General features: G+C 41.5%; 1 protein-coding gene across 1 annotated transcript; it reads left to right on the top strand.

The window, feature by feature from the left end:
* Window positions 1-1,654: 1,654 nt before the first annotated feature.
* On the top strand, window positions 1,655-27,318 carry LOC139457187 (uncharacterized). Its single transcript, XM_071238607.1, has 5 exons — window positions 1,655-2,416; window positions 21,779-21,830; window positions 25,915-26,004; window positions 26,134-26,301; window positions 27,077-27,318. Exons 1-5 carry the CDS (start codon window positions 1,655-1,657, stop codon window positions 27,316-27,318), a joined length of 1,314 nt encoding a protein of 437 aa, XP_071094708.1.
* Window positions 27,319-27,557: the final 239 nt, after the last annotated feature.

Raw genomic sequence — 27,557 nt, 5'->3', positions numbered from 1 at the left:
CTTGCCTTTCACAGAGGTGCGACCATTATCACGGCTCAGTGGGGTTTTATGAGAACCGCTTTTAAATCACAGCAGTCAGGGACGGTAATTGGGTCACAACTCAAGTGAGTAATTATCACATGGGCATACATATGACGTGTCTAACGTACCGCGTGGAAGCCCAGCGGTGTTTGCCTAACCTACACCTTAATCAGTTTCTGGAATCTAGTTAATTATAACTTGTTTTGTCATCTTTGCATGACCGTGGCCGTTGATTACATTTTGATCTAATGCATTTACATTAATGTCGTTGTGTCTGATTTAAAACGGGCATACATATGGGCATACATATGACGTGAAAGAGTGCGGAAGAGTGCGGAACTAATACACAAATCAAGTCTTTATCAAAAACACCCGACGTAATATACATTTCTGGCGCTGGTAATGACTTGTATGAATTATAATGTGACAGGAAATGTGAGCTGGTAATCACACAAGATACAGTAAACTACGGTTATAACGAACTCAAATGGATCAGACCAAAAATTTAAGTTCGTTATAAGCGTATATACATCTATACAGCAAGTACAGGGGGCCAAAACTTAAGTTCGTAATATCAGTCAGTTCGTTATAAGCGTGTTCGTTATTAACGTATTTTACTGTATACTGAAACAAAGTTGAACTGCACTATTCAGATGGTTACTGAAAACAAACCATGCTGTTTCAGCATCTTTCTTCACCAACATCATCTTATCTCGACTCATCTGTCGACATAATGATGGCCTCTTCAACATGCAGCTCAGCTATCGTACTTAGCCTTCGTTGTACAACGCTTCCTTAGCGCAAGTTTACCCTCACATGTAGGTCTAAACGCTGAGGTTGGCACTGCGTTTCACAAACAAGCCTCAGATTATGTAACCACATCTGTCACTGGATTCTCTGATTCATCGATCGATTGATAACCTGTTTTTTTACAGGCCGTTGCATGGCAAAAGTAGTGCTGTGCACCATCGGGCAGTAAACTACGGTTATAACGAACTCAAATTGACCCCTTATTTTAGTTCGTTATAACCGTAGTTCGTTATAAGCATATATACAACATCTATACAGCAGGTGTCAGGGACCAAAAGTTAAGTTCGTAATATCCGTCAGTTCGTTACTGTACTTATTTTTTTTAATGCAAATTGTTTACCCTTCATGCGAACACCTGGTGTCATCATAGATTTTCATAGATCATTTCAAAGCTATTTTACCATTTACGCCAAAAGGAATCTATCTCAGCGGATGAATTACACTGGTGATTCTCTTGCATTGACAATTTATTGTTATACTTCCGATCCAAATCTAAGCTTCGTCAGAACTAACCTAACATATTACTGTAGTTTCGAGCAAAAGAGGAAACTTATGAGGTTACATTGTACCTTATCCCTGACCAGCAGACTTAAAATTGTCAAACTGTCTTGACAAGCATCTCTTACATAAGCATGCAAACTTTCAGTCATGTAACTTTAGTGGTTCTTTGTCCCTATTTCATGCAGTATGTACTAAGTTGAAAAGCACTGAACAAGGGCAAGAACACTGTCAAAAAATGACTTTACGACACCAATGTTCGCACTCACTTGCGATCATTTTCTGTTTTAAATAGCTTTTTTGGAAAATTTCGACGGAAGGACGGATGGAAGAACGGACGGAAGGACGGATGGAAGAACGGACAAAAAGACGGATGGAAGGACAGATGGAAGAACGGACGGAAGGACGGATGGAAGAACGGATGGAAGAACGAACGGAAGGACGGATGGAAGAACGGACAGAAGGACGGATGGAAGAACGGACGGAAGGACGGGTGGTAGAACGGACAGAAGGACGGTTAGAAGGACGGATGGAAGGACGGATGGAAGAACGGACAGACGGAAGGATGGAAGGACGGATGGAAGAACGGACAGAAGGACGGATGGAAGAACGGACAGAAGGACGGATGGAAGAACGGACAGAAGTACGGATGGGAGGACGGATGGAAGAACGGACAAAAGGACGGATGGAAGGACGGATGGAAGAACGGACGGAAGGACGGATGGAAGAACGGATGGAAGAACGGACGGAAGGACGGATGGAAGAACGGACAGAAGGACGGATAGAAGGACGGATGGAAGGACGGATGGAAGAACGGACAAAAAGACGGATGGAAGGACGGATGGAAGAACGGACGGAAGGACGGATGGAAGAACGGATGGAAGAACGGACGGAAGGACGGATGGAAGGACGGATGGAAGAACGGACGGAAGGACGGGTGGTAGAACGGACAGAAGGACGGATAGAAGGACGGACGGAAGGACGGATGGAAGGACGGACAGAAGGAAGGATGGAAGGACGGATGGAAGAACGGACAGAAGGACGGATGGAAGAACGGACAGAAGGACGGATGGAAGAACGGACAGAAGTACGGATGGGAGGACGGATGGAAGAACGGACAAACGGACGGACGAAGTCCGTTCCTATAATTGCTGCGTGCGGCGTTAAACAACAAACTAAACCGTTCCTATAACCCCGCCCCAATAATTAGCGACCAACTCAATCAACGCAGTACGTTGTTGTGTGGCTCAGAAGTTGTCACTATGTCTCCCACCTATCGTACACCTATCTGACACATTTAGTTCAGCGAAGGCAATGTCCTTTGCCAAATGACGTCAACCTGTAAAATAGTGGAGGCTCCGGGGCTTCGTGCGGGTCTCCGATTAGGTGTGTACTTCCTGTCCGGTGACAGATCGTCTAAGGATAGCCAGTTGAACGAAACAACACTATTCGTCATTATGACGGTCAGTCATCGGTCAATGTAATTAACGAGCTGTATATTGTGGTCAATACTAAGGATACGTCACACGTTTAGAGCATGTGATCGATACGGGTTGGGAAACATTTATCTAACGCCTGGAAAGAATAAAGAGGGATGTTTGATAAACAGTAAACTACGGTTATACCGAGGGGACGCTAATTTTAGTTCTTAATAATCGTAGTTCGTTATAAGCATACATGCAACATATGTACAACAAATGTTCGGGACTGAAAAATAAGTTCGTTATATCCGTCAGTTCGTTCTAAGGGTGTTCGTTATATACGTAATTTACTGCAATATACTTTATCCAATATTACATATTGGAAATATAGGAAAATATTGGTGTCATTTGTTGATATATTTAACACGCCTTTGATAAACAGTAAACTACGGTTATGCCGAACTCGAGGGGACGCTAATTTTAGTTCGTAATAACCGTAGTTCGTTATAAGCATACATGCAACATATATACAGCAAATGGTCGGGACTGAAAAATAAGTTCGTTATATCCGTCAGTTCGTTCTAAGGGTGTTCGTTATATACGTAATTTACTGCAATATACTTTATCAAATATTACATATTGTTTATGTTATGAACCGTGTGGGTGTCGTACTGTTGCACACAACGACTCGCGGAATGTTTGTATTCCTGAGCGAGAATGAGTTCTGATGCGACTTCGTAAAAGTCAGGAGGATACAGTCACGAATGGAATAAATATTTGTCTTTATTATCTTATTCTTATTCTGATATGTTATCAACACTTCAACTGGAGGTAGGAATAGTGTTTTCTGTATACAATGCGAATCGTGTTTCCAAGCTAAGAGGTCACTTTTGTCATAAAGCATTATGACATTAATATTGTCTGCACTCCGTCAATAGTGGCGCTTGTAATATGTCAATAATGCTCTCTGTATGACGTCATCAATGATGTTTGTGCTACGTTGTCACTGGTGTTTCTGTTATGTTTGTTTGTTTGTTGTTTAACGTCACAGTCAACAATATTCCAGCTATATGACGCCGGTCTGTAAATAATCGAGTCTGGACCAGGCAATTCGGTGATTGACATCATGAGCAAAGTCAGCGAGCCTGACAAACACGATCCCGTTAGTCGCCTCTTAACGTAAGGGGTGTTGAAAGCGCCATGGTGGACACAAATGTGCGCGTGATGTTTTCATTGAGTGTGAGCTACAATTCTTGCTCAAAAGATGTTTGATGTTTGATCATTCAAGGTCTTGTAATTATTTCAAACAGTTTCATGGCAGACACGTGGTGGGCATTGCCATTTCCACCAGTGATAAACATTTTGTCCGAGGAAAATCCCCGTTCTGTGTTCCTATGTTTGTCTTTTTCAAGTGAACATTTGACTTGCCTTAGCACATTGTTTCTGACGGGTGCCACCTCTCTCCTTTTCGAGAACACTTGGTGGTCTCCACGATTCCGACACTCATACTCAGACAGGTCATACATTGTTAGAGTGCACTGTGACGTCATGCATTGTTAGAGTGCACTGTGACGTCATACATTGTTAGAGTGCACTGTGAAGTCATACATTGTTAGAGGGCTCTGTGAGGTCATACATTGTTAGTGTGCACTGTGACGCCATACATTGTTAGAGTACACTGTGACGTCATACATTGTTAGAGTGCTCATTGACGTCATACATTGTTTCAGTGCACTTAGACGTCATACATTGTTAGAGTGCACTGTGACGTCATACATTGTTAGAGTACACTGTGACGTCATACATTGTTAGAGTGCACTGTGACGTCATACATTGTTAGATTGCACTGTGACGTCATACATTGTTAGTGTGCACTGTGACGTCATACATTGCTCTGTGACGTCAAAGCAGCGTAACGGTATATCTGTACTCTTGAAAATCACATTCGTGAAACCGGTTGAGTAAATTATACAGCTTATCTTTAACTTGTGTATTTTATATATATACATAACAAAGTCCACGTTAGTCCAACATCTTCTTTATATCAGTTTCAGTTATTTATATGTCACTGTAAGTTACACTGAAGAGCTGTCATGAGACGGTGAAAGTACTATGTCTGAAACTGATATAAAGAAGATTTTGGACTAACATGGACTTTATCATTTTATATATATATCAGTTTCAGACATAGTACTTTCACCGTCACATGACAGCTCTTCAGTGTTACTTACAATGACATATAAATAACTGAAACTGATATAAAGAAGATGTTGGACTAACATGGACTTTATTATTATTATTATTATTATATATATATATATATATATATATATGAATGTTCATGTTACATGGTTACGGTGTACATATAATATAATGTACATATAATATTTATATATAAAGCAAGGCTTACTGTCTCATCAGAACATGTGTCATAAGCCTCAGTGGGTTCTGAATATAGACTTACAAAAGGGCAATTCGTGAAGCATGGCTGCATGGCCTTCCGACTAATTTACACGTCTTGTCATATGACGTCAGCGATGACCTCTTCGTAAATAGAGTTGTTGTTGACAATAATATAGTTGCTGCTACTATTTTGCACTGATTAATAGAACACCAGCATTTCACTGGTGACACTCTGCAAAGGGGTCTATCATGTATTTTTACAGGAGAGAAGGGAAATACTTTTGAGAGGCTCGGATTTATTAGTTACTCTTAACCACATTTATGCCGTTTACCAACCAGGAATAACAAGCTTTTATGTATCAATTATATTAATTATACATTTTATAATATTATTGAATTCTGCATAAAGTTTAAGATATGTGTACGTATTCATGCGTAATTTGCGTACAGTAAACTACGGTTATAACGAAATCGAGGGAACCGCTAAAATTTTAGGTCGTAATAACCGTAGTTCGTTATAAGCATACATGCAACATATATACAACAAATGGTCGGGACTGAATAATAAGTTCGTTATATCCGTCAGTTCGATCTAAGGGTGTTCGTTATAAACGTAGTTTACTGTATTTTGATGTACATATATCTAATCACTGTTAAGGAACGCAAACACATATAAATAAACGACTCAACGCTTTCTATAATCATAAGAAATTTCTGCTGAATCCATTGTACGACTTCGACTGTATCATAGGCATGTGTTTATAAGGACACAAATCAGTCAGCTGATTGATCACCAGTTGATCATAGCATCACTAAGGAGACAAACCAACTGTGTTTTCAATTTTAAGCTTTGGAACGTGCTATTTCTGAAATGTAGTGTATCGACATGGCAGCAATATAATCGAGTATGGTCCAGACAATCCAGTGATTAATATCATGAGCATCGATCCACGCAATTGGGATCGATGGCATGCATCAACCAAGTCAGCGAGCCTGACCACCCGATCCCGTTAGTCGCCTCTCACTACAAGCATAGTCGCCTTTTACGGCAAGCATGGGTTTCTGAAATCACTGACTTTCTTCACTGCAAAGCGTTGCCTTCTGCGGACACATGACCCTCTGTTTGCTACATAACTGTTCTTGAAGGGAGCCGTGAGGTGTACATTAAAAAGACATTCAACGAAAACAAAACACTTCAGTACAATTATATTATTGAAGTATCATTGTTTGCCTAGAAGGGTTATGCACGTACGACGATGTAACGACAATACCTGGTAGGTGGGTCAGTGAGTGGGATGTACCAAGGTACCCAACTGTAGCCCTTGTGTTACATGTAACATTTTATGTTTGTTTGTTTGTTTGTTTGTTTGTTTGTTTGTTTGTTGCTGTTGAACGAGTGAGTTTTTCCCCTCTTTGAACATGCAACTTTCAGCTTCATGTGGGAAGAATGACAGAAGTGATGAAACCCAAGATTGTTTGTTTGTTTATGTGGTTTTTGCTGTTGAACGAGTGAGTTTTTCCCCTCTTTGAACCTTTAACTTTCAGCTTCATGTGGGAAGAATGACAGAAGTGATGAAACCCAAGATTGTTTGTTTGTTTGTTTGTCTGTTTGTTTGTTTCTAGATCTGTTAAACGAGTGAGATTTTCCCCTCTTTGAACATTAAACTTTCAGCTTTATGTGGGTAGAATGACAGAAGTGATGAAACCCAAGATTGTTTGTTTGTTTGTTTGTTGCTGTTGAACGAGTGAGTTTTTCCCCTCTTTGAACCTTTAACTTTCAGCTTCATGTGGGAAGAATGACAGAAGTGATAAAACACCAAGATTGTTTGTTTGTTTGTTTGTTTGTTTGTTTGTTGCTGTTGAACGAGTGAGTTTTTCCCCTCTTTGAACCTCTAACTTTCAGCTTCATGAGGGAAGAATGACAGAAGTGATGAAACCCAAGTTTGTTTGTTTGTTTGTTTGTTTGTTTGTTGCTGTTGAACGAGTGAGGTTTACCCCTCTTTGAACTTTAACTTTCAGCTTTATGTGGGAAGAATGACAGAAGTGATGAAACCCAAGATTGTTTGTTTGTTTGTTTGTTGCTGTTGAACGAGTGAGTTTTTCCCCTCTTTGAACCTTTAACTTTCAGCTTCATGTGGGAAGAATGACAGAAGTGATAAAACACCAAGATTGTTTGTTTGTTTGTTTGTTTGTTTGTTGCTGTTGAACGAGTGAGTTTTTCCCCTCTTTGAACCTCTAACTTTCAGCTTCATGTGGGAAGAATGACAGAAGTGATGAAACCCAAGATTGTTTGTTTGTTTGTTTGTTGCTGTTGAACGAGTGAGGTTTACCCCTCTTTGAACTTTAACTTTCAGCTTTATGTGGGAAGAATGACAGAAGTGATGAAACCCAAGATTGTTTGTTTGTTTGTTTGTTTGTTTGTTTGTTTGTTTGTTTGTTGCTGTTGAACGAGTTAGTTATTCCCCTCTTTGAACCTTTAATTTTCAGATTCATGTGGGAAGAATCATGACAGAAGTGATGAAACCAAAGAGTACGGACATGGTGCTAACGACCACATAATCCTACGTAGGACTAAACTGGAATTCACGACCTAGGTCATTGGACTCGGGCACAAACTAAGGGACACAACTCTGTGAAGTGATATTCCTTTGTGACTGGAGCTTTGTGATTGCATTACATGTGTAAGCGAAACGATTATCCTGCCACACCAGTGCACCTGTCGTAAATCCATGCAAAGGCAAGTCAAATGTTCGACCGACACGGAAATTGGGAATTGCATCGGATTTTGATCACCGATGCATCAAACGTGGAAATGTCCTCCACATGTCTAACATAACACTTTCTGAAAGCTTTACTTACCCCTCGAGTGTTGTAACCCTGATCAAACAACTTTTGAGCAAGAGAAGTATGACGCTCATTGATATATTCGTCGAAAGAGCATGCTTTATTGAACCTTTAAAAGTTGCGAAATGTAGACACCAGGGGCTGAAGCTGCAGCTATTGCTCAACATAAAGGGAAAGTTGACTTTTGGAAAATCTCTTGTGATACAGTCTTGTGGATAGTTTTTTCCATTACTCTTAATCGTATGCTTAAATCTGAAGGAGATCAAAGATCTCGGATCTAAAGGCGATAACACATTACACAATCGTCCACTTCATAACATCTGCAGGGACGGTCGGGTCGGTGATCGGTCACCAGGTTAGTGGGTCAGTGAGGCCACTGAAGACAGAGGGCAATTCTTCATTTGGAATGGATCTGACCACTCATTCTGAAGCCATCAGATGACCACTCAAATGGTGATTGCACTTCCGCATGGTCAACCGAGTGGCTAAACATTCTCGTTAAATCTGGGACATGACATTAAACTTTCTTCTGCTGGGGCCTAATCCTGGAGGCCTCCCCAGTGATTGATGCCTGGTCAAACAATAACACCTAACCAATACACGCATGTAAAGACAAGATAATCAATGGATCCTTATCGAGAGGCGTTATTCTAAATCTACCCCCGTATTCGGTCAACCATACTCTGTACATCACTTGCTTGATAACGGCGTTAGAAACCTACCCCGAAACGTCGTTCCTATTTGAAATAAAGAAGTTCATTCATAAATCTTATCCTTACCGAGAGGTGTTATTCTAAATCTACCTGACCGCCTCCGTGGTCTAGTGGTAGAGCGTCCGCCCGGAGTCAGTATACTGTGTCTGAGTGGGGTATTCATGTTAAACTGCGGCATGGTATCTCAGTGTCCTAGCACTATAATTCGGCATCAGTCCGGACTAGTACAAGCAGCCACACACACACGTGCATGCACGTCGCTATATAAGTGTAATAATCTTGGACCCGACGTTAAACCCAATTTCACCTTACCTCACCTAAATCTACCTCCGTATTCGGTCCTTTGCATGATACACTCATCACACTTGAGAAGTTCAGAGGGTCTGTGGGTTTTGTGTTCAGTCTGAGAGTTACAGAACAACATTGTATTAGTCGTATTATCTATAGTGAAGCGGTGTGACGTCACCAATTGAATGTCGCGGCATTCTAAAAAATGATGATCATATTTAACTAAAAACGTTTTTATCTATTTGTCACAATAAACTATTTGTTTTCTTAAATATAGATTTGTTCGTGTTTAATGATGTTAAAAGCATTTGTCGATACAATCAATAATACATTTATGCAAACTGTTGATACGGTGCAGGATGTCCTTATATTGCGTGGTCCTACATCAATGCGTCCATCATCATGTTAAATTACATCATAAGGGGTTTAAAAAATATGGGACATGACATTAAACTTTCTTCTGCTGGGGTCTGATCCACGAGGCCTCCCCTGTGATTGATGGACTGCCTGGTCATAAACTAACACCCAAACAATACACACATAAGGTTGGTTTGTTGTTTAACGCCGCACTCATGCTTGCCATAAAAGGTGACTATGCTTGTCGTAAAAGGCGACTAACGGGATCGGGTGGTCAGGCTCGCTGACTTGGTTGACACATGTCATCGATCCCAAATGCGTGGATTGATGCTCATGATATCAATCACTGGATTGTCTAGTCCATACTCGAGTATTTACAGACCGCCGTCATATAGCTGGGATATTGCCGAGTGCGGCGTCAAACAACAAACCAACCAACCAACTTTATGTAAAATGCAAGAAATATCAATCTCTTTTTCGGTGTATCCCGATACAGCTTGATGTGTGCTAAAAGCTGTGATGATTCCTTGCCACCCTCCTTGATACATCGGGTAATGATACATTACAGATCCACATTGGCAATGCTCTTCCATTTATATAAATGATAGCTTTCACGAGTAGAATAATAACACGGTAAGAGTGGCGTGAAACACTCAAGTCTCGCACACACTGTAATTGTCTCATAACCATCACTCCATCATGATGTCATTGGAATGACATAGACCAGACTAAGCCTTTTATTCACCAAGAGGTGTCAGAACACAATAAGAGCCACAGTGAAACCACCGTCCAGCCACAAGCTAGAACCATCAGGAGCAGTGTACCACATTCCGTGCAATTGTGGACAAGCTTACATAGGAGAAACATCTAGGCCCCTCAAAACCCGAATTAAAGAACATCGAAGCTCAGTCCCCAAAGATGACTTTAAATCAGCTCTATCAAACCATATCCATGACAACCCAAGCCACAGCATTCAGTAGGATAAAGTCAAAGCCCTCACCACCAACCCCAAAGACTTCAAATTCAGAAAACTACAAGAAGCCATCAACATCAAACGTCCCCAATCGTCGATCAACCGTGACCAAGGTTGTTACATACTCCCGGCGTACCATCAACTCATCAAAGACCCCCATTAGTCATAATCCTGTTGTTTATATTACTGGCTTCACTATTTTGTTTATGTCACTGACTTCGCCGATTATTGTCTTTACTACCCTTTTGTGTACAAAACAGGCTTCTCCACTCCAGTTGGTTGGTTGGTTTGTTGTTTTACGCCGCATTCAGCAATATTCCAGCTATATGACGGCGGTCTGTAAATAATCGAGTCTGGACCAGACAATCCAGTGATTGACATTATGAGCATCGGTCCACACAATTGGGATCGATGACATGCATCAACCAAGTCAACGAGCCTGACCACCCCATCCCCACCCGTCTTTTACGACAAGCATAGTCACCTTTTACGATCCACTCCAGTGGAACTACATCTGATATCCACTCTATGTATAAACATTGCTTCCTACATGTATATATACTTGTCAACCATACCCTGTACATCACTTGCTTGATAACGGTGTTGGAACCTACCCCGAAACGTCGCTCCTATTTGAAGTTCTTCATTCATAAATCGTTTCCTTACCGAGAGGTGTTATTCTAAATCTCCCTCCGTATTCGGTCCTATGCATAACACACACATCACACTTGAGACGTTAAGAGGGTCTGTTGGTTTTGTGTTTAGTGTGCACTGTTGTTGACAGAGAGTTACAGAACAACATTTGAAGAGCTTAGAGCTACAAGGGACCAAAATGCACTATGGACCTTTTTGCATACTATTGCATAATTAACATCTATGAGTTCTTGACTACCTGTGGAAAAAATATTGTATGTTTTCATTGATGCGTTTTTGAAATATAGCAACTTTAAATTCTCTAACAGGGCCAAAGTCAAGTTTCAAAAGGGACAAAGTCACTTTGTTAGATTGTGGCCGTTTCAGCTCTCATTTCTGTGTGTGGTTGAGACCTGAGAGAGATTTTGAAAGTTTGGAACCTTATTATCATATTTCAACTATTTCAACAAAGTTGGCATTAGTTTAAATCATTTAAAAGTACTTCAATAGCACGTGTTTGTACTTTCAGTAGTAGTTTATCAATCTCACATAAATCTCATGCAAATGCCCGAGGGCCAAAAAAGGCAAAAATACAGACACTGGCCCTTTCCACCCTCACACAAATTAAAAACGTAAGTTTATTTCCTTTTTGGGATGTTTTTTATAACAACATTTATATCTCTGCCGTCAGGATGCCTCTGGGTATTTATCGGTGAAAAAAAGTTCTTTAACATTCACAATATTATGTGTTTTCACCACTTTTCTCAAAACAGACTCCACATGACATTGAGGGGTGGTCGGGTAGCCTAGTGGTTAAAGCGTTCGCTCGTCACGCCGAAGACCCGGGTTCGATTCCCGACATGGGTACAATGTGTGAAGCCCATTTCTGGTGTCCCCCGCCGTGATATTGCTGAAATATTGCTAAAAGCGGCGTAAAACCATACTCACTCACTCACTCCACATGACATTGCCCCTTATGGCTCTAAGCGCTTCATTTTATTAGTCGTATTATCTTAAGTGAAGCGGTGAGACGTCACCAATTAAATATCGAGGCATCTCAAAAAATGATGATCATACCTAACTAAACACGTTTTTATCTATTTGTCACAATAAACAATTTCTTTTCTTAAATATAGAATTGTTCGTGTTTAATAATGTTAAAAGCATTTGTCGATACTATCAATAATACATTTATGCAAACTGTTGATACGGCGCAGGATGTCCTTATATTGCGTGGTCCTACATCAATGCGTCCATCACAATTCATTTGCACTGTTAAATTAAATCATTAGGGGTTTAAATTTAAAAATTAATTTCTTTATAAAGCTTAATATTTTTAATGCAAAGTGTAGATGGATGGTGCTCGTTAGTCTTTCTGTCTTGGTGTAAGGGGCTTTGTTCCAAAATGGCGTCTTTTAACCAAGTAGTTAATGGGTACCCGGTAGGAATGAGTGAGTGAGTGAGTGAGTGCGTTGGGTTTAACGCCGCTTTTAACAGTATTCCAGTTATATCACGGCGTGCCAGCTGCTTAATGTGGGAGGAAAGCCCGAAGTGATGCAGGTCTGAGACGTTTACCACTTTGGTGAAACCCACGAGCACGGGTATGGTGCTGACAGTGCTCGCCATGAGAGCGTATGAAAATATGCATTATTATCTAAGATTTTTTATCATATACTTTTTGGGGACATAAATGAGTTGATAATTAATGAGAGCAAAGGCCACTTGCATTTTTCGTATTTAATTCACGCTCGCGTTAATTTCAAGATATACAGTCATACATCATATATTACAACATCCCAGCTGTTTTAACGAAGATTAGATGTCACTTGATTTTAGTCTGATTATTTCGGTTTCAAATTAGATTTAACACATTTCAAATTAGAGCAAACATAAATTACCATAGTTGTCACTCCCTTCCATGACTGGCGCTCTGTGGAGTATCCATGTTGAACTGCGGCATGGTATCTCAGACCGCGACGTCAAACCCCATTTCACCTCACCATTCCACCAAGATAAAGTTCAGATAACCTTCTTAAAAGTGTAATTCCATCTGTTAAATGATTAAATCTCAGAGTTTTGGGAATCGCCAAAAGGGGCGAATGGATAAGTGATTTTCAGATTTACAACACAGTTACAAATATGTCAGCTATATCACAGCGGTTCATAAAATATCTGATGCTCACATTTTTAGTTGGAAGCACGACACGATCGCTTTCAGCATTCAGGCCACAGAGCCAGACCATCGATCATTCCGGAATCAGAGGAACGGATAATATAACCTAATGGCTGTAATATACTATAATCTGTCAGTCATCGTTTTGGCACCAGGTTTTTCACAATTATTTGCCATCACACACAATCATGGTTCCAAAATAGGTCATTGATTGATATTCGATGATAACTTAACTAGAAAAAAATATTTTTTGTAATATTTAATATTCGAATAAAATATATTTTCGTCATTGTTATCATGTACTCTTGTCACCGTTGATTTACCGTCTCACAACAATGATAAATGTGTGTCAAACATGCTTGCTACATGGTCATGTTAATGTCCAACCCGGTAATGTAAATAAATTAAAACGAGTTCTGAAATGAATTTGATTTAAAATACAGAAAACTACGTTTATAACGAACACCCTTAGAACGAACTGACGGATAAAACGAACTTATTTTTCAGTCCGACCATTTGTTGTATATATGTGGCATGTATGCTTATAACGAACTACGGTTATTACGAACTCAAATTAGCGGTCCCCTCGAGTTCGTTATAACCGTAGTTTACTGTACATTAGTACATGAAAACGTCTTTGGAAACGGTACCCGTCCGAATCGGAATCCCTGAATGTACAACAACCAATGCAACCTTGATCTCTAATATAATTCTAATATGTTTGATTTTTTATTGAACATATAATTAGGTTATCGACATTATGTATCCAAAACACGCACTTCGTCAAGACTCGAAGAATACTTCTGCATGGTTTGATTTTTTAAAATAGTTTTAAAAATTAAACAAATTTCGTTTAATACACAACTGAGGAGGGTATCTTCGACAACTTGTCGTTGAAAATCAATAAACCTGCTTCGTTCGGCATAAATTTGCAGCATTAAAAACATGGTAGGATGTGGTTGCAAATTCATTTCTAATCCCATTCTTCAATGAATCAATATCGTTTGACACACAATTACCCAACCGCGGGAATGTGTAATGCTTAAACAGACATAAACAGAACAATTCTTTCAATTTTCAATTACTTAAAAAACAATCTCGATATACTTTCTTTTGTCCCTCAGTATGTAACCTTTGTATGACGACCGCCTACTTACTGCCTTGTTTGGAGGGTTAAGTAAAACTTAAACTTATTCGTCGTCAAGATTATATTTTCCAAGCATAAAGATTTTGTCAACATTGGTCCGATATATTTGAACTTCAATCAATCTACTCGTCCACATCAGGGAAACAAATTTACGAGGAATACAGAAACGCTAAATTGTAGCTAATTGTGGGTAGGTGCCTTCTTTTGGAAATGCTGCATCACTGATGACTACAGATCCTTCATCAGGGCACCAAGTGTACATCCTATAATAGCAGCTAGATGATTATAATCAGGTCACTGGGTGAATTGAAGAAGTCTTTCGGAAAGGTACAATCAACTAGTCTCTATTTAGAATTCTGTTCTTGGAAAGTTTCGATTCACCAATTACTGGTCATGGCTGCAATATACTCCCGGAAAAGTTATAATACCCAACCGATGGGTTCACCAGATACACATCGCCATGTGTTACAGTATATATATATATATATATATATATATATATATATATACAGTAAACCACGTTTATAACGAACATTCTTATAACGAACTGACTGATATTGACATCATAACCATCGGTCTACACAATTGGGATACGATGACACGCATCAAACTAAATCAGCGAGCTTGACCACCCGATCCCGTTAGTCGCCTCTTACGACAGGCATGGGTCGCCGCTTACGACAAGCATAGTCGCCTTTTACGGCAAGCATGGGTCGCCGAATACCTTTTCTAACCCGGATCTTCACAAGTATCATGTGATGTTCATAGCGGTGTTAAACTACTCATGCGTGTTGTAGTCCGGAATAGAAGACGCACACACACACACACACACACACACACACACACACACACACACACACACACACACACACACACACACACACACACACACACACACACACACCCGACCGCTCCTCTCTCCACCGCGCCCCTCCTTCTAATACCATGAAACTACATAGAACTAAGGAGAAGTTACATATACATGTGTATACTAGACATTGGGGGCACGACCCTTGGGCACGCCAGAAACCTATGATTCTGGGTTCGAATCCCGGTTCGCTCCGATTATGTTTCTAGGTTTGTCAGCACCATACCCGTGCTCGTGGGTCTCACCGAAGTGGTAAACGTCTGAGACCTGCATCACTTCGGGTTTTCCTCCCACATTAAACTGACACGCCGTGATATAACTGGAATACTGTTAAAAGCGGCGTTAAACCCAACTCACTCACTAATACACAATACTTCAGCATAGATCATTTATGAATATTGACGTCTTTTTACGAGGCACACAACGTTTCGGAATATATGCTTACTCCTTCACCAGGTGAATGATGAAGGAGTAAGCATATACTCCGAAACGTTGTGTTCCTTGTAATAAAGAAGTTGACATCCATGGCTTCTTATGTGTATCTCTTCAACATGCCACTCAAAGACTTAATGGCGGATCCTGATGGAGCCTGACAGCATTGCAGATCCCGAACTAGCATCGGTTTGTCTCCATCCTTTGTCCTCTGGCAAATCTGACAAGTGGTATTTTTATACCAGAGATATCGAATTCATTGATAACACTAACGAAGACAGACGTTACATCGAAGCTGAATTTAGACCTACTCTCAGATCAATTGTTAGTAGGCGTCCTGCTCCGTCATCAGCGTGCTGTCAGTTACATGGACTGAACACGATATTATGAGTGAGTGAGTATCGTTTAACGCCACTTTCAGCAATATCACAGCGGGAGAGGCCAAAAATGGGCTTCACACATTGTACCCATGTGGGGAATCGAACCCGGGTCTTCGGCGTGACGAGAGAACACTTTAACCACAAGGCTACCCGACCGCCCCACGATATTTTGAAGTGAGCACTGCATTATGTATGTGTGTTTGTTTGTTGTTTAAAGCCACACTCGCAATATTTCAGCTATATGACGGAGGTCTGAAAATAATCAAGTCTGGTACAGACAATCCAGAGATTGATATTGTGAGCAACGATCCACGCCATCAACAAAGTCACCGAGTCTGACCACCTGATTCATTTACAGTATACTACGGATATAACGAACTCAAAGGGACTACTAATTTCAGTTCGTTATAACCGTAATTCGTTATAAGCATATATACAGCATTACTACAGCATATAGTCGGGACTAAAACGTTAGTTCGTTATATCCGTTAGTTCGTTATAAGCGTGTTCGTTATAACCGTAGTCTACTGTAGACGTTTCTTACGGCCAGCATATGGTGCTGGGGATATATTCAAATCAGGATACGGGTACCCACTTCAGTCGCCTCATACAACCAGCAATAGCGTGCTGGAGGCACATTTACCACGAGGACGCTTTATTATATTTTTTATTATTATTTGCTTGTTAGTTTGTTATTGAACGCTGCATTCAACAATATTTCAGCAGTATGTCGACCGGCTGTAAATAATCATGTCTGGGAAAGACAAACCAGTGATTGACAACATGAGCATCGGTCCATAAGAGGTGACAGGTCCAGATGCTGACAGGTTTGTTTTAGTATTCGTTTATGCAGGTAACACTGTTTTATGTAACGGCAAGAACATCATATAATTCGGAAATGAAAAACAATTACATCTCCTCTCTTAAGGTTTGAACAAAAGCTGTCGATTTTTAAACGCTCACGAGAGGCGGTCGGGTAGCCTAGTGGTTAAAGCCTTCCCTCGTCACGCTGAAGACCCGGGTTCGATTCCCGACATGGGTACAATGTGTGAAGCCCATTTCTGGTGTCCCCCCTCCGTGATATTGCTGCACTCACTCACTCACTAAATGCGCACGATTCCATGCACCAAGTGAACGCTCAAATGAAAAACAATTGTTGTTTATGCTGGGGTTTTTTCCAGAAAAATGAAAAAAGTAATGTTGTGTATGCTGTTTTGTTAAAGATTAATGCAAAAATAATTTTGTTTTTGCAAAGATAGAAAGCTGTTGTGGAAAATACCGCATGTAACATGATGTTTAAAGAAATTAATACGCAGTCATACGACTTCAAACGTCAGTTTTTAACAATAAGTAAGCCATAAAGCATTTCACGTTGTTAAAATCAAAATAGCTAGAAACCTGACATTGAAAATGGATCGCAAAATGTTTGGAAAGAATGAAATACTAGTACATGCCATGCTCAGACGTTTGATTCCTATGTCTTCTTGCAAAGACTAAAAAAGTAACGAATTCATACGATATCTATTAATTCCGACTCAAAGCATTCCGGAATAATAGTAAGCAAGAGTTTTTGAACCATCACATACATCATAGTATTAAGTTACGAATGATAAATGGTCTGTCAGAAGGAAGTTTTATGTACTCTTAAAGTGGACTTGACCTTAAGCGTTATGAGTTGCGAAACGTTGCCAATGGGACATGTACTCAAGAAGATGAGATGAGGTGAAATGGGGTTTAACGTCGCGTCCAAGATTATTGCACTTATATAGCTGCGTGTATTAGTTCGGACTAATGCCGATTTATAGTGCTAGCCCAATGAGATACCATGTTGCAGTTTAACATGAATACCCCACTCAGACACAGTATACTGACTCCGAGCCGACCAGTCCTCGTTTTAGCCCTTAATGCCGAGCGCCAGACAGGGTAACAACAAGTACCATCTTTTAACGTCTTTTGGTATGACGCTGGCGGTGATCGAACCCCGGACCTTCCGCTCTCCGGGCGGACGCTCTACCACTAGACCACGGAGGCGGTCTCTGTACTCAAGAACGAGCAGCTTCGTCTTTGTGCTGTTGTATAATCCGAGACCAACGGCTGACACACGGTGTTAAGATAGTTTAAAAGGTGACAAGAAAAAATATGCCTTCCAAAGAAATACAAGCAGGATTATTTATAACACGAGAGATTCAAACTAATTTCTCCAGAGCGGGGTGATGAATACATTAGACTGGCGTAGGCGGATATAAAACAGAGAAAGATATTTTTTGAGCTGGGAAATACTTTTAAATAATTTTGACAGGCGGGTGATGGATATACACGAACAAATACAGAAGAACCTGTTTTGGATGTCACGTACAGCAAACCTGAATTGAAACAGTTAGACCTTAATGTTACCGTTGGGCGTTCGTTACATCCGACCATTTGACATTTTGCGATACGATACCGATACAATGTTTGAGCAGGTTTACTTGCACAGCGGATTTATAAAAGAATACAGTAAACTACGTTTATAACGAACACGCTTATAACGAACTGACGGATATAACGAACTTTTTTTTGGTCCCGTCCATTTTCTGTATTTATCTTGTAAATATGCTTATAACGAACTACGGTTATAACGAACTAAATTTAGTGGCCCCTTTGAGTTCGTTATAACCGTAGTTTACTGTACTGTGTTATGAAAGACGCTAAACCTGTTCGGCTCTTCCTTTCGAGGGGGGGCGGTCGGGTAGCCTAGTGGTTAAAGCGTTCGCTCGTCACGCCGAAGACCTGGGTTCGATTCCCGACATGGGTACAATGTGTGAAGCCCATTTCTGGTGTACCCCGCCGTGATATTGCTGGAATATTGCTAAAAGCGGCGTAAAACCATACTCACTCACTCACTCCTTTCGAGGGACACATTGATGGAAGAATATTCTGTCTCCAACAATTCTAATGGTCCGTCCTTTACGTGGAGGACGGTCGGAATTGGGTTTGGTCCTTTCCTTATGGTCTGGAATTATTCACACGTACACACTTAAAATCGACATATATCCTGTTACCTGTCACTCAAACCTCACAAGTGCTTGTTGAACTCTACTGAACGTGCTGCGAAAGGTTTCAAACTTTACTCGAGGGAAATCAACACAATTGCAACATCCTCTCATGGACAGGAAGACCTTGGTCATCAAGTCGCCAGTGCGCCGATGAGACAAACACACACACGATCTAATCTGTACCTGGGTTGAAGCCCCCCTCATCATGGTCGCTCGTCATCAGGAGGAGAACAATGCATGGTTGTTCTGTGGACAATGTCAGGATCATCTTCCGGAGGCTCGAGTATCAAAGTGAAAACTAGACTTTGACATAAACTAGTGGATACTCTTGCCTTTAATACCCCGAGGAGATTTCTTCAGGTATATAAGCATATAATATTCAACTATCCAGAGTGCTAAATTGTGCTTTAAGGAGTTTCGACAAACACAAATGTCTGGTTCCTGTTGATATTTTCTCTATATATCCATATCTATATTCCCCGCACAACCTATGCTTGTCGTAAGGGGCGACTGAGTGATCATTGATGGGTGGCCCTGGTTGCTTGGGTTGACCAATGCTCAATAACTGGAAAACTGCTAAGTGCGACGTTAAACAACATTAAAAAGACAAAACCCCAAACCAGATATTTTTACAGTTTAGAGGTCTTCTTCCAATACTGATAGTGAGGCCTTTTGAGGAGTCAAGATCGAAACAGATCGGAAACAGTGTAAAATGATCGTGAATGGGAGTTTGTACCTGTGCTGCCTTCTGAAAGAAGTGAGTGAGTGAGTGAGTTGGGTTTAACGCCGATTTTTAACATCATTGCAGTTATATCACGGCGTGTCAGCTTAATGTGGGAGGAAAGCCCGAAGTGATGCAGGTCTCAGACGTTTACCACTTCGGTGAAACCCACGAGCACGGGAATGGTGCTGACAAACCTAGAAACATAATCGAGGCAAACCGGGGTTCGAACCCACAATCATAGGTTTCTGGCGTGCCCAAGGGACGCAACTCTGCACAGCGAATCGTGGCGCCTTAGACGACTGGGCCACCCGTGCTCCCCCACCCCTCCACCACCCCTCCACCACCCCCACCCACCCCAAAAACTATGGAATATGTGCAAACAAGACACAATCCCCATAAAGTGTGCACCGAAATGATTAAAACCCGCCACATTTTCAGTGGAACACAACACAGTACATGAGGCAGACCGCAGCAAACTTAGGACGAACTCATTCGGTTTGTTGCGGGTCTTCAGTGAAATTGTGGCGTGTTTCAATCATTACGATGTGTGGGGATGGTTGTGTTGTATTATTGTGCTGAACGATGTCAATGAATTATGGAATCCTAGAAGGGACAATGTCGCGTTGTAGCATTTGTCGCCCTCACAAAAGCAAGCAAGTGACAAATTGTCCAAAGCGAAAATGTGACAAATGGCCAAAATGCCGCGTTGCAGCATTGTCTTCGCTTTGGTTCAGTTTGACACTTTTTGCTTGTTTTTGTAAGGGAGACAATGCGACAATGTCCCTTCTGGGATCCCATACTTATCAATTGTTTTGTTATAAAGCCTGTGAAGTTATTATTTTTGACGTATTTATTTCTGAGGATTGACTTCGATTTGCTATTGTGTTTATGGAGTAAAAACCAGTGTACACACTTATATCTCCAAGAACGTAAAAAATAATATTGAAGTCAATCTTTAATATACATCTATTTAAACGTACGTGAATGTACCGAAAACCTGCATGAGTTCAAATCCCGGTTCGACCCGATTATGTTTCTAGGTTTGTCAGCACCATTACCGTGCTCGTGGGTTTCACCGAAGTGGTAAATGTCTGAGACCCGCATCACTTTAGTCTTTTCCCCATCATCAATCTGACAGGCCGTGACATGATTGGAAAAATACTGTTAAAAGCGGCGTTAAACCCAACTCACTCACTCACTCACTCCATCACTCAGAGACGCGTCATTCAGGATCAGTTATTTCATCATTTCGACCCGTGAAGGTCCGAGGTAAAATAGGTCTTCACAACCCATACTTGCTTTAAAAGGCCACTATGCTTGTCAGAAGAGGCGACTAAAGGAATCGGGTGGTCAGGCTCCCTGACTTGGTTGATGCATGTCATCGTATTCCAATTGCGTGGACCGATGCTCATGATGTCAATCACTGGATTGTCTGGTCCAGACTCGAATATTTACAGACCGCCGTCATATAGCTGGAATATTGCTGAGTGCGGTGTTAATCAACCAACAAGACAAGACAAGAAGAAGACAAGGATCAGTGTTGTCCCAACAGTCTCGCCGTAACAAGGAGCAGATCGATAGGTTGCCCGGCCACCTAATAGTCACGTCTGACCCTCATATGGCAGCTGAATTGCTGTACAATCTAAATTAGGTGCGGGGGAGTCTTTAGTTGGTTTGACATCCCCAGGGTACAATCCATTCAAATTGCTTATACGGAATTGGCAGCAATTTGTTCAACATTCTCGAAAGACGTAAATGTTAGGTCTCAGATGTTACTCGGGAAGGCTAGATTGTTGTTTGGGCCCGAGCTATGATCTCGGCAGATTAAATTCAATTTGTAAAGCGGAAGACTGATATTTCCGTATATACAGAAACATTGCGAGGGTGAGTGTAAAATGTAAAAATGTATGCCCTTGTCATCAAAACAGCCGACATGAAATAATCATGAATGTGCTCCGGTTCACAAGTCGGGAATTGCACAGGCCGCCATATGTGAATTTGGATTCGAACAGTTAAATAGCCCACCTTACAGCCCACAGTGACTATTTCCTGTTCCAGCAAATGAAATCTGCCCAACGTGGAAGACGCTTCCAGGATAACGATTGGCGTGGTTGGTTGGTTTGTTGTTTAACGCCCCACTCAGCAATATTCCAGCTATATGACGGCGGTCTGTAAATAATCGAGGCTGGACCAGACATTCCAGTGTTAATTTCATGATCATCGATCCACGCAATTGGGATTGATGACATGCATCAACCAAGTCAGCGGGCCTGACCACCCGATCCCATAAGTCGCCTTTTACGACAAGCATCGTCACCTTTTACGGCAAGTATGGGTAGCTGAAGACCTTTCCTACCCCGGAATCTTCACGGGTCTCCAGGATGACGAGGACATACAGGCTGCCACAGGGGCGTGGTTAGAGGGCCAATCTGCGGATTTCTATAACAGTGGTACTAAAAGCTTGAAGGACAAATGGAATAAGTGTATTGAGGTGAATGGAGATTATATTGAAAAATAAAAGTGCAAAAGATATTCTGCAACTTGGTCATATTGAAGTTGCAAAACTCATTGAACGCCCCTCGTACTCCGTTGCATCATGGCCATCTGACCTCTACATCCCTCGCCCACTTTGTAATACCCAGTATTTAAAGCCCGCATACTCGACGAATGATGAATTATGACAACCACTTATCCCAAGCTCGTTTACCAAAAACGGCTGTCATTTAACACGTTCAGGAAATGCCGTGAAACCATCACCATTCATATTTAAAACCAAAGATCAAGCGACGAACATAAAGGCATGCGACATTTCAATCTTTCAGGTCATTAACGGCAGGCGCATCACTTATGTCTGTAAATTACAACGTCACAGAGGTCAACGCTCGTAGGCGAACAACATCGTACTTCTCATCATCTGGTCGCCGAATATCTGGTGGCCTACAATTACACGTCGGCAGCGACCACAGAAGATTGCAATTCTGTCAACTAATTGAAATTATCTCTAACTATTTTTATCAGACGAGTGGCGATCCATTGATTGGGTCATCTGATAGTGAGGTCTCATTGGTCTCCCGTTAATCAAGGGGAGATCGATTCTCACTTGTCAATGAAGGAAGCCTTTTCAATACACGATTAAAGGTTGAATATAATTTGTTGTGGCAATAAATACTGCTGCTTTTCGCAGTAGGATTCCGATTTCCTGTCTTAGATATAGGCCGAAATGAAAGGTTCGAAATGTAAGGTTTCGTAGGTCAGCAGGTACTTCTTTCCTCAGATTGGCAGGACTATCTGGAGTGTATTGAATGGCTTCAGATGGTTTATTGGGTCAATACGTTCATCGTCAGCTTAACAGTACCCTTAGTGTCTGCATTCAGATAGCTCATAGGGTCAACCAGTGTATGAGGAGAGAGACATTCAAATCAAAGGAGTTGGAATCCGCAAGAGTGAGTGAGTGAGTTGGGTTTAACGCCCCTTTCAACAGTATTCCAGTTATATCACGGCGTGTCAGCTTAATGTGGGAGGAAAGCCCGAAGTGATGCAGGTCTCAGACGTTTACCACTTCGGTGAAACCCACGAGCACGGGTATGGTGCTGACAAACCTAGAAACATAATCGGGGCGAACCGGGATTCGAACCCACAATCATAGGTTTCTGGCGTGTCCAGGGACGCAACTCTGCACAGCGAATCGCGGCGCCTTAGACGACTGGGCCACCCGTGCCCCCGGAATCCACAAGAAGTTGGACAATTGAAATAATAGACTGAAGAACCCTTCATGGATTGTCGGTCGTGTAGTTCAACTACACGAACAATGTCATTTACTTCGCGGATTTACTTTTACGATGCACGTGAATTCAGTGTGTATCGGAGGACCGTTTAGGTTAACTGTTCAGTGACTGTTTGTTTATATATTTGTTTTTGAGAAATAAACTGTCGCAAATGCATTCAGGGTCGCTGGGAGAAGATTAAACTCCACGTGATTGTCCTGAATGCTTGTCAGTCAGTAAGAGAGTCAGTCAGGTGTCAGTCAGTGAGAGAGTCAGTCAGGTGTCAGTCAGTAAGAGAGTCAGTCAGGTGTCAGTCAGTAAGAGAGTCAGTCAGGTTTCAGTCAGGTGTCAGAGTCTGTCAGGTGTCAGTCAGTGGGAGAGTCAGTCAGGTGTCAGTGACAGAGTCAGTCAGGTGTCAGTCAGTGACAGAGTCAGTTCGGTGTCAGTTAGTGGGAGAGTCAGTCAGGTGTCAGTCAGTGGGAGAGTGAGTCAGGTGTCAGTCAGTGGGAGAGTCAGTCAGGTGTCAGTCAGTGACAGAGTCAGTCAAGTGTCAGTCAGTGGGAGAGTCAGTCAGTGACAGAGTCAGTCAGGTGTCAGTCAGTGACAGACTCAGTCAGGTGTCAGTCAGTGAGAGAGTCAGTCAGGTGTCAGTCAGTTAGAGAATCAGTCATGTGTCAGTCAGTGAGAGTCCGTCAGATGTCAGTCAGTGGGAGAGTCAGTCAGGTTTCAGTCAGTGAGAGAGTCAGTCAGGTGTCAGTCAGTGGGTGAGTCAGTCAGGTGTCAGTCAGTGACAGAGTCAGTCAGGTGTCAGTCAGTGAAAGTCAGTCAGGTGTCAGTCAGTGAGAGAGTCAGTCAGGTGTCAGTCAATGAGAGTCAGTCAGGTGTCAGTCAGTGAGAGAGTCAGTCAGGTGTCAGTCAGTAAGAGAGTCAGTCAGGTGTCAGTCAGTGAGAGAGTCAGTCAGGTGTCAGTCAGTCAGATAGTCAGCTCGGTGTCAGTCAGTGAGACATCTTCCCGAGGCAAGAGAGTTAACTGACTTAAAAGTGGAAACTGGACTTTTATAGTCAGTTACCTCCCTTGCCTCGGGAAGATGTCAGTCAGATAGTCAGTTCGGTATCAGTCAGTGAGAGAGTCAGTCAGGTGTCAGTCAGTGAGAGTCAGTCAGGTGTCAGTCAGTGAGAGTCAGTCAGGTGTCAGTCAATGGGAGAGTCAGTCAGGTGTCAGTTAGTCAGACATCTTCCCGAGGCAAGAGAGTTAACTGACTTAAAAGTAGAAACTGGACTGTTATAGTCAGTTAACTCCCTGCCTCGGGAAGATGTCAGTCAGATAGTCAGTTTGGTATCAGTCAGGTGTCAGTCAGTCAGTGAGAGAGTCAGTCAGGTGTCTGTCAGTCAGATAGTCAGCTCTGTCAGTCCGTCAGTCCGTCAGTCGGCCAGTCGGCCAGTTGCTGATAAGTTAACCCACAGTTGATCCAGTAATACAATGCTGAATTACATAGAGGCTGTTTCCCAAAACTGTCACTGAAATTGGAAGAATCATCATCACAGTTTTATTAATTTCCTAGACAACGCTAACCTTCGTCTTCGTAGCATTCAGCGTAGTTTATTCTCGTCGGTCTAACTATGGCTTGAACAATAGTGCAATAATATCACGGCTTGTCAGCGGAAAGCCAAAAGTAATGAAGGCCTATGACGTCTTACATTTTGTGAAGCCCGAGAGCAAAGATATGATGCTGACAAATCTAGAGACATACTAGTAATCAGGCCGAATAATAAAACAATCAATATTGAGATGTCGATAATTCGGCAATGTTAGACGCAAATAACACCGAGGGAAGATGAACCTATTCGCATCTGTCTTAATGTTGTTGATGATGCAGGAATTAGATAGATAGGTGTCCCTGTCTCTCAAGTTAAACGATAAAAAATTGCATTATCAGCAAAGTGCTTGGGGCGATCATTCTTACTGTCGTGTGTTGTAATGTTAATTCAATTGGCTGTAGCGAGACAGTAGAAGTCGGGGTCGTGTACGTCTTGCTGCAAACAGTCGGCAGCATTGTATAGTTTTTATTTGGGCCATAACGGGAAGAGGCCAATGCTTAACGTCTTGATGGTGATGATGGTGGTGATGGTCTGTGGAAAGTGATGATGATGGTCATGATGGAAGTGATAGTGATAGTGATAGCGGTAGTGATTATGATGTGATGTGATGATGAAAGTGATAGTGATAGTGTAATAGTGATAACAGTAGTGATGATGTGATGTGATCTGATGTGATAGTGATAGCGGTAGTGATGGTGATGGTGATGGTGATAGCGGCAGTGATGATGTGATGTAATGGTGATAGCGGTAGTGATGGTGATTGTGATAGTGGTAGTGTTGATGTGATATGATGTGATGGTGATGTGATGGTGATGTGATGGTGATGTGAAGGTGATGGTGATGGCGAAAGTGATGGTGATGATGAAGGTATTGGTGATGGTGACAGCGGTAGTAACGGTGATGGTGATGGCGAAAGTGATGGTGATGTGATGTGATGTGATGTGATGGTGATGGTGAAAGTGATGGATAAGTGATGGTGATGATGATGGTGAGGTGATGGTGATGTGATGTGATTATTGATGTGATTTGATTGTGATGTGATGGTAACAGCGGTAGTTGGTGATGGCGAAAGTGATGGTGATGGTGATGGTGATGGTGATGGTGAAAGTGATGGCGAAAGTGAGATGATGGTGATGGTGATGGTGATGGCGATGGTGATGGCGATGGCGATGGCGATGGCGATGGCGATGGTGATGGTGATGGTGATGTGGGGTGATGGTGATGTGATGGTGAAAGCAAAGTAAAAGTGAAAGTGAAAGTGAAAGTGAAAATGAAAGTGATGGGGATGGTGGTGGCGATGTGAAAGTGATGGTGATGGCGATGGCGATGTAAAAGTAAAAGTAAAAGTAAAAGTGAAAGTAAAAGCAAAAGTGAAAGTGAAAGTGAAAGTAAAAGTAAAAGTAAAAGTGAAAGCGAAAGCGAAAGCAAAAGCAAAAGCAAAAGTAACAGTGAAAGTGAAAGTGAAAGTAAAAGTAAAAGTAAAAGTGAAAGTGAAAGTAAAAGTAAAAGTGAAAGTGAAAGTGAAAGTGAAAGTGAAAGTGATGGTGATGGCAATGTGAAAGTCATGGTGATTGTGATGGTGATGGCAATGTGAAAGTGATGGTGATGGTGATGGCGATGGCGATGTGATAGTGAAAGTGAAAGTGAAAGTAAAAGTAAAAGTAAAAGTAAGAGTGAAAGTGAAAGTCAAAATGAAAATGAAAGTGAAAGTAAAAATGAAAGTGAAAGTGAAAGTGAAAATAAAGTAAAAGTAAAAGTAAAAGTGAAAGTAAAAGTAAAAGTGAAAGTGAAAGTGAAAATGAAGGTGAAAGTAAAAATGAAAGTGAAAATGAAAGTGAAAGTGAAAATGAAAGCGAAAGTGATGGTGATGTGATGTGATGTGATGTGATGATGATGGTGAAAGTGATGGATAAGTGATGGTGATGATGATGGTGAGGTGATGGTGATGTGATGTGATTATTGATGTGATTTGATTGTGATGTGATGGTAACAGCGGTAGTTGGTGATGGCGAAAGTGATGGTGATGGTGATGGTGATGGTGATGGTGAAAGTGATGGCGAAAGTGAGATGATGGTGATGGTGATGGTGATGGCGATGGTGATGGCGATGGCGATGGCGATGGTGATGGTGATGGTGATGTGGGATGATGGTGATGTGATGGTGAAAGTCAAAGTAAAAGTGAAAGTGAAAGTGAAAGTGAAAATGAAAGTGATGGGGATGGTGGTGGCGATGTGAAAGTGATGGTGATGGCGATGGCGATGTAAAAGTAAAAGTAAAAGTAAAAGTAAAAGTAAAAGTAAAAGTAAAAGTGAAAGTAAAAGCAAAAGTGAAAGTGAAAGTGAAAGTGAAAGTAAAAGTAAAAGTAAAAGTGAAAGCGAAAGCGAAAGCAAAAGCAAAAGCAAAAGTAACAGTGAAAGTGAAAGTGAAAGTGAAAGTAAAAGTGAAAGTGAAAGTGAAAGTGAAAGTGATGGTGA

The sequence above is a fragment of the Haliotis cracherodii genome, unplaced genomic scaffold (genome assembly GCF_022045235.1).
Source record: "Haliotis cracherodii isolate W230 unplaced genomic scaffold, xgHalCrac1.p SCAF_12, whole genome shotgun sequence".
NCBI classification, from domain to species: domain Eukaryota; kingdom Metazoa; phylum Mollusca; class Gastropoda; order Lepetellida; family Haliotidae; genus Haliotis; species Haliotis cracherodii.
Note: the sequence above shows the minus strand (reverse complement) of the source record. Positions and strands in the feature narration are given on the sequence as shown.